The sequence below is a fragment of the Lathamus discolor genome, chromosome 2 (assembly GCF_037157495.1).
Source record: "Lathamus discolor isolate bLatDis1 chromosome 2, bLatDis1.hap1, whole genome shotgun sequence".
In the NCBI taxonomy this organism is placed as follows: Eukaryota; Metazoa; Chordata; class Aves; order Psittaciformes; family Psittacidae; genus Lathamus; species Lathamus discolor.
Genome location: NC_088885.1, coordinates 27,316,215 through 27,329,092, shown reverse-complemented (window position 1 = coordinate 27,329,092; position 12,878 = coordinate 27,316,215). Strand labels below are relative to the sequence as shown.

Here is a 12,878-nt window from a genome sequence, read left to right as displayed (position 1 = left end):
AGATAGGAAAAGCCTCGCACTCACAGGCCCTTGTTCTCATGGGGGATTTCAACCACCCTGACATCTGTTGGAACGATGGCACTGCACGGCACAAGCAATCCAGGAGGTTCCTCGATTGTGTGGAAGACAACTTCCTTCTGCAAGTAATAGAGGAGCCGACAAGGAGAGGTGCCATGCTTGACCTCGTGCTCACCAACAGGGAAGGGCTCGTTGAGAATGTGGTGCTCCAGGGCAGCCTTGGATGCAGCGATCACGAGATGGTCGAATTTGAGATCCCCAGGACAGTGAGAAGAGCGTGTAGCAAGCTCACTGCCCTGGACTTCAAAAGAGCAGACTTTGGCCTCTTCAGGAGCCTGCTTAGTAAGGTTCCATGGGATATAGCCCTGGAGGGCAGGGGGGCCCAAGACTCTTGGTTGATATTCAAGGACCACCTGCTACAAGCTCAGGAGTGCTGCATCCCAACTGGAAGGAAGTGCAGCAGGAGGGCCAGGAGACCTCCTTGGATGGATAAGGAGCTGCTGAGGAAAATTCAAAGGAAAAAAGAGGCTTATAAAAAATGGAAGCAAGGACAGGCGGCCTGGGTAGAGTACAGGGATGTTGTCTGCGAAGCTAGGGACCAGGTTAGGAAGGCTAAGGCCCAGTTAGAATTAAACCTAGCCAGGGATGTTAAGGATAACAGGAAGGGATTCTACAGGTACGTAGCAAACAAAAACCAGACTAGGGACAACACAGGCCCCCTGAGGAAGCTTTCGGGAGAACTGGCTACACAGGATTTGGAGAAGGCTGAGGTTCTGAATGACTTCTTCGCCTCGGTCTTCACTGGCAAAGGCCCTGACTGCACCACCCAGGTCTTAGAAGGTAGACGCAGGGACTGTGAGAATGAAGACCTTGGGCCCACTGTAGGAGAGGATCTGGTTCAAGACCATCTTAAAAATCTGAACGTGCACAAGTCCATGGGACCTGATGGAATCCATCCGCGGGTCCTGAAGGAGCTGGCAAATGAAGTTGCTAAGCCACTGGCCATCGTATTTGAAAAATCATGGCAGTCAGGTGAAATTCCCGACGACTGGAAAAAGGGAAATATAACCCCCATTTTCAAGAAGGGGAAAATGGAAGACCCGGGGAATTACAGACCAGTCAGTCTCACCTCTGTGCCTGGTAAAATCTTGGAGCACATTCTCCTGGATGGCATGCTAAGGCACATGAAAAACAAGAAGGTGCTTGGTGACAGCCAGCATGGCTTCACTAAGGGGAAATCCTGCCTGACCAATTTGGTGGCCTTCTATGATGGGGCTACAGAATTGATGGATAAGGGTAAAGCAGTTGATGTCATCTACCTGCACTTGTGCAAAGCGTTTGACACTGTCCCACACGACATCCTTCTCTCTAAATTGGAGAGATATCAATTTGATGGATGGACTACTTGGTGGATAAAGAACTGGCTGGATGGCCGCACACAAAGAGTTGTGGTCAATGGCTCAATGTCCGGGTGGAGACCGGTAACGAGTGGTGTCCCTCAGGGATCGGTGTTGGGACCCGTCTTGTTTAACATCTTCGTCACTGACATGGACAGTGGGATTGAGTGCGCCCTCAGCAAGTTTGCTGATGACACCAAGCTGTGTGGTCCAGTTGATACGCTGGAGGGAAGGGATGCCATCCAGAGGGACCTTGACACACTTGTAAGGTGGGCTGATGCCAACCTTATGAAGTTCAACCACGACACGTGCAAGGTCCTACACCTGGGTCGGAGCAATCCCAGGCACGGCTACAGATTGGGCAAAGAAGAGATTCAGAGCGGTCCTGCAGAGAAGGACTTGGGGGTGCTGGTCGATGAGAAAATGAACATGGGCCAGCAGTGTGTGCTCGCAGCCCAGAAAGCCAACGGTATCCTGGGCTGCATCAAAAGGAGTGTGACCAACAGGTCGAAGGAGGTGATCCTGCCCCTCTACTCTGCTCTTGTGAGACCTCACCTGGAGTATTGTATGCAGTTCTGGTGTCCTCAACATAAAAAGGACATGGAACTGCTGGAACAAGTCCAGAGGAGGCCCACGAGGATGATCAGGGGACTGGAGCACCTCCCGTATGAAGACAGGCTGAGAAAGTTGGGTCTGTTCAGCCTGGAGAAGAGAAGGCTGCGTGGAGACCTCACAGCAGCCTTCCAGTATCTGAAGGGGGCCTATAGGAATGCTGTGGAGGGACTCTTCATTAGGGACTGTAGTGACAGGACAAAGGGTAACGGGTTAAAACTTAAACAGGGGAAGTTTAGATTAGATATAAGGAGGAAATTCTTTCCTGTTAGGGTGGTGAGACACTGGAATGTGTTGCCCAGGGAGGTTGTGAGTGCTCCATCCCTGGCAGTGTTCAAGGCCAGGTTGGATGAGGCCTTGTGTGGGATGGTTTAGTGTGAGGTGTCCCTGCCTATGGCAGGGGGGTTGCAACTAGATGATCTTGAGGTCCTTTCCAACCCTAACTATTCTATGATTCTATGATAAGTGAACACGCTACACTTGCTTAGGCTGATGAGGACCATTTGCCATCTTTGGAGTACCAAAAGATGCAACTACTTCTAATGACCTGCAGTTGTCTGAGCACAGATCTGTCTGGGATGGGTAGTTGTCCTGGGGAGGTTAGAAGGCTCCTCAGTAGCTGTTGTTGGACGACATGGACTCAGTAGAGTTGTAGGACCACATGAATTCTTCAGTATTATGTCCAGAGCCAGAGTGACCTTTGAGAAGTGGAAAATTATTAAAAAATTATGTGCATAGAAAGCTAGCATTAATGATGGCCTACTGCCTGTCAGTTTTTGTTGGCCTGAGGAATGGGGACAGTCAGGTTATGTCAGCAGCCCAGGGAAGGGAGGGAAGAAGTTGTCTGTCCAAGAACGACCTGTAGTTGTTGTATGTGGTAGGTAACATGCTGCCTTGATGTACCTTGAAAAAGAGATGAGAACTCTTTCTTTGTGTGGAATGAGCATGGACATAGCTGCTTTCAAACCTTTGCAGTGCAAGAATCAGAGATCTAAAAGAGGAAAAAAAATGGGGAGAAAAGGATGTTCTCAATGATCTGTGTTTACCTTGTTATATCTCTCATGGTAGCAATTTTTCACTGAATGGATTTTATTAGTGAGTGTCACCTACACTCAACAGTGACCAAAACGAATAATAACCGAGCGGAAAAGCTACTAACAGTATGTTGTTCCTAAACCTGCTGTAGCCAGGGCTACTGTTTGCAGGCTACTAATACCAAGCAGGCTCCACCTTCTCAAAAATACAGTATAGCATTGCATTTTTTTGGTTTTATTTCTATAGTTCCATCTGATTTTTCTCACAGAAGATTTGAAGCTCTTTTTGTAAACTGGATCTGTTTGTGAGTCATTACTATATTTGTTGTAGTCTGGGAAGTCTGAACCCTTTGGTTTTTGGAGTTGTGAATGATGTTTATTAGGGTGACTGGTTCTTTGATCCCCTCCGTATCATTAACCTGTTTTGATAGTGAAGTATAAGGCATCTGCAAGTGTTTTCTTATCAGTTCCATTTGAGGAAGTGAGTACCTTTATCTTGGTCCATGGTGCAGTGCATGGGCAGATGAAGCTTGGAAATGACGTTGACTTAATCCTACATTCCTTGTACTTCCTAAATTGACAAGAATTTCAGCTGTTCGGGGAATGAGGTATCTAACCTGACTTTGATACTAGGAAATTAAACTGATGCTAAGAAATGCATCACTAAAATGATGGTTTCCTTTCCAGTAGTTCTTCCAGAACAAAAATCTATTATTGATGGTGTGGTACATGAATACAGTAAAGATTATTTCTAAGGATTAACTGTCTGCTTTCAGCATTTTTCCAGGTTTAGCCTACTTTCACAAGGTAAAAGATACAAGGGGGCTAGAACAAATGATACAGACATTTCTATATAATTTCAGTATATGTTCACTGCCGTTTTCTGAATGTCTACTTTGTATTCACGGATTATGTTCTTCTGATTTGTTTTAATTTTTTCTTAATGTATATAAACTGCTGTTTTGCCAGGTAAATCTTATATCTTGCTGGTATTTATGATGTCTTTCCTGTTATTTTCATGCCCTTGTTCTACGACAGTTCTTCAGTTTGGCATCATTTCTAGATTTCAGTGTGCTGCTTTTTTTTTTTTCTTTAAGAGAAAACATAAAAAGCTATATTATGCTAAATCAACGAGGGACTTCTGTGGTATCACAATAGTTACACCACCTGCTAGGAAATAAAGTGCCTTGTAGCTTCTCATCAATCTGTTTTTAGTTTTTCAAGCTAAACTTGACAAGACTCGTAATTCAAGCCTGCGTGGGTTATTTTTGTAAATTCTAACAGAATTGATTATTTCCCTATGGAAGCTACAGCACTGAATTTTTCAGTAATGTCATAACTGATCCAAAGGAGAGTCAGGTTTACCCACTCTGTTATCTGCTTTATTCAGAAATCTGTTTTACTGCTATTTCCTGAGAGCCTGTTATTTCTTTCCAAGCAGAATAGTATGTAATCACAGTTTTTATGATTTGGCAAATTGGCTAGGAGAGCCGGAGGACTGGGAGAGAAATCAAGACTGTTATTGAAGGGGAGATGTTTACTGTGCAATGTCCAACTTTTACTTGAACTTTTGTCATCTCCTGACACTTTGAAATCATGAGGTGGAAAATGGGGATAATGGTACTTCTTCGCCTGTGACAACATCCTCTAAATCTAGCAAGAGTGGCAAACTACACCCACACTGATGTTACTAATATATCATGGGATATTTTGTGTGGTATACTAAAACACAACCAGAAGTTCATGTTGTGAGACTGTCAAAAGTTTTTTGTAAATATTGCTAAGTAAATTTATGGTCTCACAAACAGGTCAGTATTGCAAGTCACACTGTTTTCAGTGGAAGTAATCAGAAGACAGACCTGCTGTGCAGTGGCAAAAAAAATCATAAGCTGTTTGTTTTATGAAATGTTGTGTGCTGAAAATCACAATTCAATTTATTTACTCTGGAAAGAAATGCAAACAGGAGCGCAAGAGTAAATACTTTAGAGCTTATTTTTATTACTTGGCACATCTCATTTTCAAAAGATTTGAGAACAGTTAACTAACAGTTTCACAGACACCTAGGAGCTAAAGGAAGGGTGTGACATAAGGAAGGCCCTAAATTAGTAGAGCCATAAGAGGATTCCTGCAATAATCTTTAAAATTTTGGGTGCAGTTTTAAAGTCCCAAGTACAAACAAGTTTCTCAAAAAGGCAGGTGTGAACGTAACAAAAAAGGAAAGGCAAAATATGGCTAAATAAATCTGCTGTTACTCCTAGGAGAGAATGCTGGAGAAGCAGAAGGCAGAGTCCTTCTGAAGACTGTCCTTAGCTTTCTAATGTAATGTAATGATGTAATGCATCAAAAAATGTCCCAACATCTGCAAATAGGTGTAAGTTTCAGCTGCAAGAGGACAAGGTGGGTTTTTTTTGTATTTTCTTTTTATATGTGGGTTGGTTTGGGGTTTTTTTTTAGTATTATAAATGCCTAATATTTTGATGTTTCTTTTCAAAATATTTTGTTTCCAATTTGAGCTAAATTTGTCAATTAAAGAGATAGCAGCATTCAGCTGCCATTGGAAAAAATTTGCCGCTGGTATTTTTCCACCATACCAGTTCTGCTAAGTGTGGGCAGGAGCTAACAGCTGGCAGCTGGCAGCAGATGTGGTAATATCAGCTAAAAGTAGCAACTGAGCTGTTGTTTACCTGTTTTCCTTAATAAAAGGCACATAAATTGCTCTTTCTCTGGTGCCTGCTTTGTTTCAGTACAACATAGGTAATTTTACTGGAGAAATACAAAAGTGTCTAGTTTGCTTGATAGTCAAGTGTGGGAGGTTTTTTTCCTTTCGAAAAGCCAGCAGTTGTTTTTCATAGCTTTATCCCTGTCATCACTAGCCTCTCTACAGCTCTGTGGATAATGACATGTGTCGACCAGCAATCTGTTTTAGCGTGTTTGTGAAAAAAAAGGAAAGGAAGAATCATCATGGTCCCTTTAAACTGTGCTTTGGAATTTTCATAACCAAAATAGAACAAAAGCAGGCCACTGTCATGCTTACGGACTACCCTATATAAACCTCAGTATTTACTTTTCCTCCGTCATATATTAATTATGAATCATGGCCCACATAACCTGAGTGGCGGTTGTGTTTGTGTCTAGTGAAGGCAAACACAGTAGCATGGCAGACAGATGCAGCATTTTTTATATAGGTCGTATTACCCTTCTTAATTCATGTCAGTTTACTGTTAAGACCTTAGGCGCAGTCAGTCAGTCCAGGATAGTTTGTCTGCTGCCTTATTAGTGTGAGATTATTTCCCCCTTTAGCATTAATTAAATGAGATGCATTGATTTGTGCTGACTCTACAAAGCCCTCCATGGCTACAAGGCTTATGCAGGGGATTAGAGAGGAATATCGGCGTATCAGCAAATACTTTTACAACAGCTGCTAGGAGTATCAATGTGCATCGAGGAATTTTGTATTTAATTGCTTATGTGTACAATATAAAATCTTACATGTTATAACAGAGTCTATTGGATCTGAGATGTCAGTTAGAACTTTCTGTATCCACTGGCATTAGGATTAGTTTTTAAATCTTTTTTTTTTTCCTCTTTCAATATTGTAACCTGAAGCAATATAAATTTAAAACAAAAAATAGAAGAGTGTTAAAATGTAATTGAGACTTTGTCAAGCATTTATTCTAAAATAAATATATTTCCCATAGGAGATTTTGATCGAGGCTTAGGTTCTCAAATTGTTATTAGGATACTTTGCTGTTTCATAGCTTGTATCTTCTCTAAGATTATTTCTAATATATACAAGAAGCCATATTTGTCATATTGTATGTTCTCTAGAAATATGCTACCTATTGCCCTACATCAGAAATACTGGCGAAGGCCACTTCATTATGCTGCCACTGTATCCACCCTGTCAGCAGGACATCAGTCATGAAGCAGACATTCATCAACTCAAAAACCTGTAGTTAGTTAACCAGAGACATAGTTGCTGATGCAGAAGATAAGGTAGTTAAGCATTAACAATTGTTCACAGGTTGTGGAGCTCTGAAGGGTAATCCTTAAAAAACAAAAGAAAAAGGAAAAAAAGGTCTTATGGAGTTCAATCTGTCTTTCCATGGCTAGGCAGGAATATGAATAGTCTCAAGAAACACATACATAATATTCTGCTATACGTGAAATGCAAATATTTGTACATTTCTTTGTCTTGGAAGATGAGATCCAAGAACTTTATATTTTCTTGAGAAAAAAAAAAACAACAAACAAACAAAAACAAAAAGCAAAACAACAAACCCAACCAACCAAACAAGCAAACAAAACCAAGCAAAGCCATGTTAAAGAACATAAACCATTCTGACATCGCAGTTTTTTTCCTGGAAACATAGCATGACATAGTCATGTCATGAGAGCAGGATCATAACTCTCTCAGTCCTAAGGACAAAAGAGTTCATGTAAGCGCTTTCTAAGATGTTCTTTATATCTGCACCCTTCAACTTGATAGTCATTCTGTTCTTGCAAATTGCAGGTACAGTTTGTGGGGGGAAAACCTTGTATCCATCTACTTAACATGCTTTGTCATTAGACAAAGTGTGAAGTCCCTTAAAATACTTCATTATAAATTATCCGTCACATCTGTTAATTACTTTGTTCTAGAGTCCAGATTTTATAAGCAATTAGCAATGGGATAATAAACCTTTCCTTTTCAATGAGTAGTTTAGTTCATACTCCTAGTGTTTCAAAGCCATTTGTTAAATTGTGGTTCAGTAATCCTTAATGCATAGCCATGTTCTTGCTCATAGTATACAGCTGCCCGTTTCACAGCCTTGTGAAGTTCAGCTGATAGGAGCTGAAAAAATACATGGACAAGGTTTACAAACACAAGCACCTGGAATTTAACAAAAACAACCAAAACCAAAGAGTATAAACTTTTCACAATTCCTGAACATCACCTTTCTTAGGTTTGAGGGGTGATGGAAATAAACTTCTGGAGATTATCATCCTTAGTCACTCTAAAAGATATGTTGACATACACACAGAAAGGCATCTGATGACGTGCTTCAGAGAAGCTTTTTCTGAAAAATACCCTTAGATGGGTAGTAGATGGGGTGGAACAAGTCATTTGCAGCGAGTGGTTTATTTTTTGTTAATTCCATCATAGAAAAGAATGGTTTGGGTTAGAAGGGACCAGAAGGGACCTTAAAGATCATTTAGGTCCAAACCCCCATGCCATATATTTTTGAAAACTTGCATTTGTTTCTTCCAGAATTAATTACAGAGGCAGAAGTTTAACAAATGCTAAATGGCATACTTGTGTAATTGAAAGAAAGAAATGGTATAAAATTGTAAAAAAAAAAAAAACTAACAAAAGTGTAAAAAAGAAAGAAAATGTAATTATAGGAAAGGTTTCTCCAGGAAAAAAAAAAAAAAAAACCACAACAAAATAAAACAAAAAACAACCCCAAAACAAAAAAAAAAAAAAAAAAACCAAACCAAAAACTTAGAAGTTCTATTGAAAGTAAAGGCAGCATTTCAGAATCTCAAGAAAATTCATAGAGCTATAAAACCTTTACTTTGTTCTGTCAAACAATAAATATCACTAAACACTTATTCCTTGGAGGGAGTTGTTTCTTTTAACTTTTTCTTTTGTCCATTTTCCTTCGGGAGTTTCTTGATTGTATGGGTATATGTTTTTGTATAGCACCTAGGAAGGCTTGTTAAAAACTGATTTCTGGGGAAGATACAGAGTTTGGTATTTATGCAAAGTTCATCGTAGGATGGGGCTCTGAGATAGGGTGCATTGGATTTCTGAGACTCACCCAGAGATACCAGGTAAGGTGAAATGTAATCAATTTTTCATTTACTGCTGCAGGGCAATCCATGTCACCACCTCTGATATACAGTGATACGATCTTCAGAAAATATATTTTGTCTAACACAGTGTACATTTCATACAGTATCACTGAATTGATCAATCAAATGTAGAGAGATATTTAATAAACATGCTCGTAATTCAAGTTAATAACATTCTAGGAATTTTAAGGAAGATACGTTTGGTGAACAATAGTTTCACACTGCTCAAATTCAGAAAGTACTCTGTGTATTTATTTAACTATTTAACACTTCCAAACAAAGGAAAGCTGTAAAGGATAAAATCATCACCTGAACCTGACAATAAAATATTCTGAATGTTACTGTATGTTTAAAAAAAACCCAACCTTCTGTTATTTATATCTAAAACAAATTAATGGAAGCAACTAGAAATAGATAATATAGAGTTGAAATCTTTTAACTGTTTTGATTCTTTACACAACTTGTGATAGTTTTGTACTGGTTGCTTTTAAAAGAGACAGGATAGCTTTACTTAGAAGTATACATTAAAAACATAAGGCTGCCAACATCAGCTCTGATTAAAATGACAATGATCGCTTTCAAACTAAAAAATATTCAAGATACGTGAGAAACATTTGAAACCGCGCCTAGCAAACTATGCCAGTCATTTGAGAATGATCTTACTGAAGTACGTGTTAATTTTGCAGCTGTGCTCATCAAATATTTTAATATACTTTTAAATGAAGTTAATGCAATGAGGTTTCTTTCATCTTTCATTGAACATTTGCCAACAGTAAATATGTTGCATAAGGAAAGGGGAGAGGAGAGTTCATATAAGTTTGGGTATACTTGTAGTAAAAATGCAGTAAAGGCCAGCTTTCTAGTTGAGAAAGCTTTTTATAGCTTCTGCTGTAAATATTGGCATAAGTGACACATATTGTAGAGCTATGGTATATGTTGCTTTTGAAAGAAAGACATTTTCACTTATTCAGTGAATTGAGGCCTCATGTTACTCCCTGCAGACCATGTCATACCCCTTGCCAACCTCTCAGGACCAATGACTTATCCAAATCAAACATCTGCTTTTCCATTCAGTGCAATTATTCAGTGTGCTACTGCGGGCAGATGGTTGTTAATCGGCAGATCATTAATGTGGCAAGCCACTCTCTAGCCTTAGAAAGGTCACAAGGTGTTAAGTTCCCTTGTTCCAGGCTGGTAAGTTGCATATCTTTCGATTCAGTTGAATTTTTGATGTAAAGAGCAATTGAATTACTTCATATAATTATGGACAATCTTTTAATATTTTTTTCTAAAAAAAAAAAAATAATTGTTTTACAGCGCAAGAATGGTGCAGCCAAGAAATGGTTAGTGTCAATTACACTGTAGCTGTCAGAAAGTTACAATCCTGAAATCTGGTGTGAATCCTAATCAGATAGCAGTGAGGATGCTCAGCTGCTACTCTAACACAGTCTCCAGATATGTGTGTCAGTTTTCTGCAGAATTTAATTTAGCCCTAATGATGAAGAAATCTCTCTATTCACACAGGTCTGTCGAGTCAAACTTTGGACAATCTAAATGAAGTAGGCTAGGGCTTCAGGGAGAAGTGGCAAGATGACATGCTAAGATTGCCCTTTCTTTTCCATTCACACAGGTTATATTGAGGAAGCCTGTATTATTCCATGTCCCTCAGACTGCAAGCTCAGTGAGTGGTCTAACTGGTCTCGCTGTAGTAAATCCTGTGGGAGTGGGGTAAAGGTTCGGTCTAAATGGCTCCGTGAAAAACCCTACAATGGTGGAAGACCCTGTCCAAAGCTAGATCATGTCAATCAGGTAATTTGATTTATATTTACATTATTTATACAACTTTTTCTGTACCTCAGATCATTCTTTCAGCTGTATTATTTGTTGATTTAGAAAAACTATGCAACACAAAGGGGCAGATGCTGGTAGAAAGAGGAGTATATGTGGGTTTAGATTTCCTAAGTCAGCAAAGGATCTGCCTTCATTACTTCTCATCTGCAAGAATTTACCATGTTTTCTGAACTGCAGATTGGAAACAATAAAGCATTCTTATATGCAGATTGTGAAGACCACGTTTGTTTCTTAATATCTTCTCTCACAATGGGTAAAATGTCTCAATAGAGATTCTCAAACTGGTAACATGCTTGGTGTTGTTCCCTAACCATTTTAGATTACAAAGTAAATGAAGACTTCTCAGGCACTCACACAGCACCATCCCAGTGTCCCTTAATGGGTTCAGGTTGAAGTTTGACCTTCCAGGTACACTTCCTGTGGCACTGCAGTTCCAGTCAGGGATTCACTTCTGAAGTGAAAATCACAGTTCTCCCACTAACCACACTTGATTTTTTTTGGAGTAGTCTGGCTGCATAGTCTGGATCCTCTTCAAGTGAAACTAAGCCAGAAAATGTGATCCAAGAGCACATTTGGAGTGCTTTGACCACTAATTAGCAATTAATCTTTGGGACCAAGTTTAGCACTAGTCCAAGTCAACCCCCTGAAATTTGGTTGAGAGTTTTAGAAAGAAAAACCGTCCTTGTCAGTTGACTTATGCTCGTCAGATTTGATTTATATTCATATTACTGTTGAATTTAATTTAGTCTGCAGAGGCATGTTAAACAGCCACACAGTCTTCTCTGTAAATATTCAAAGATTGAATAAAAATGTGCTGTCAATTTACATTTGAATAAAAATGCATGTACTTAGTATTATCCTATTGACATTTTGCTAGCAGAGAGTGAAATTGCTTGTTGATCTGATTTTCTACTTTAGGGAATGTAATTAGTTCTAATTTAGAAAATAATAAGTATTAAACTGTAGCTAATAAACTAAGTTTGTGATCTACTTTAACAAAATACAAACTAGAATAAGGGTTGCTGGATTTGAGTCAGCGTGTAAATATGCTTTAAATTAGGAGGTATGTGTTTCAATAGGAGCAAATTATAGTCTACAGAAGTCTTTTTCCTTCGCTGTTATGCATGTAGTACATAATAAGCTTATATTTTTCTGCATCAAAGGTGATTTTGCTAGAGGTCTGTTAGCCACTTGTATGCAACACTATTGCCCTCTACTGGTACTTTGACTGGAATTTGATTTGTTGCTATGTTACATGGTACTTGCCAAATGATAATAGGTAATTCAAAATGTAATTATTGTAAAAATAAAATTGAAATTTAGTACTTTCATGGAAAGGGAGCCCTGCAGATAAGATAGGAATGTCAAAGAATATAGAGGCTGTATTTTTCATTTCTAAATACATTTATTCTCAATTCAGAAGCATGCAGGGGAATACACTCTAATTTTGAGTTAATTATTTAATCTAAATGTGATCCACCACTCATTCAGCTGGAAAACTACTGACTCTTCAGAATATTTATTTCAATTATTAAATGTGATTTATGCATACATACAAGGCACAAATGGTTAGGCTGAGTCTTTGGTGCCCTCGAGTATGTGGAAGATGATATACATAGGGGCTATACTGTAAAATGAAATCTAGGAATTCTGAACTCTGAGGAAAAACTGCAAAGTGTTGGCTAGCCCATTCAGGAGAAGTTCAGAGGGAGGATGCTGGCAGTCTGCTAGTGTGTACATAAAAGGCTATTGCAAAGGAGGAGGAAATAATCCATTTTCCATGGCTAATGTGGATAGGATAAAAAGCAGTATGCTTAGACTGCTGCAAGCAGATTCGGGTAAAGCTTTGGGAAAACTTTCTAATGGCAAGGCTAGTGAAACATTGAAATAAAGTGCTTAAGGCATTTGTCAAGTTTTAAGAGCATGTTGCTCTATTTCTGTCAGGGCTGACATGTATGACTGTATTTTGGAGAGGGGCTGAACACAGTGAATGCTGGATGTTGTCTCATTGAGCATCTTTTCTCCTGGGCCATGCGCGCCAGTGTGATTCCCAAACCACAGTCCAGCTGAATGAAACTTGCTTAATACTCACTTCACTAGGCTGAAAGTCTTCATAATTACAATAATA

General features: G+C 39.2%; 1 protein-coding gene across 5 annotated transcripts in view; it reads left to right on the top strand.

Moving 5' to 3' along the window:
- THSD7A (thrombospondin type 1 domain containing 7A) overlaps positions 1-12,878 on the top strand; it is a 233,163-nt gene that overhangs the window by 191,066 nt on the left and 29,219 nt on the right. For all 5 annotated transcript variants that reach the window (XR_010609876.1, XM_065666221.1, XM_065666220.1 and 2 more), the window contains exon 16: positions 10,530-10,708. Coding sequence is in view for 4 of the 5 variants with exons in the window: in XM_065666221.1 (XP_065522293.1) it covers positions 10,530-10,708 (179 nt within the window). In the remaining variant the exon portion in view is untranslated. The remainder of the gene's footprint in view (positions 1-10,529; positions 10,709-12,878) is intronic.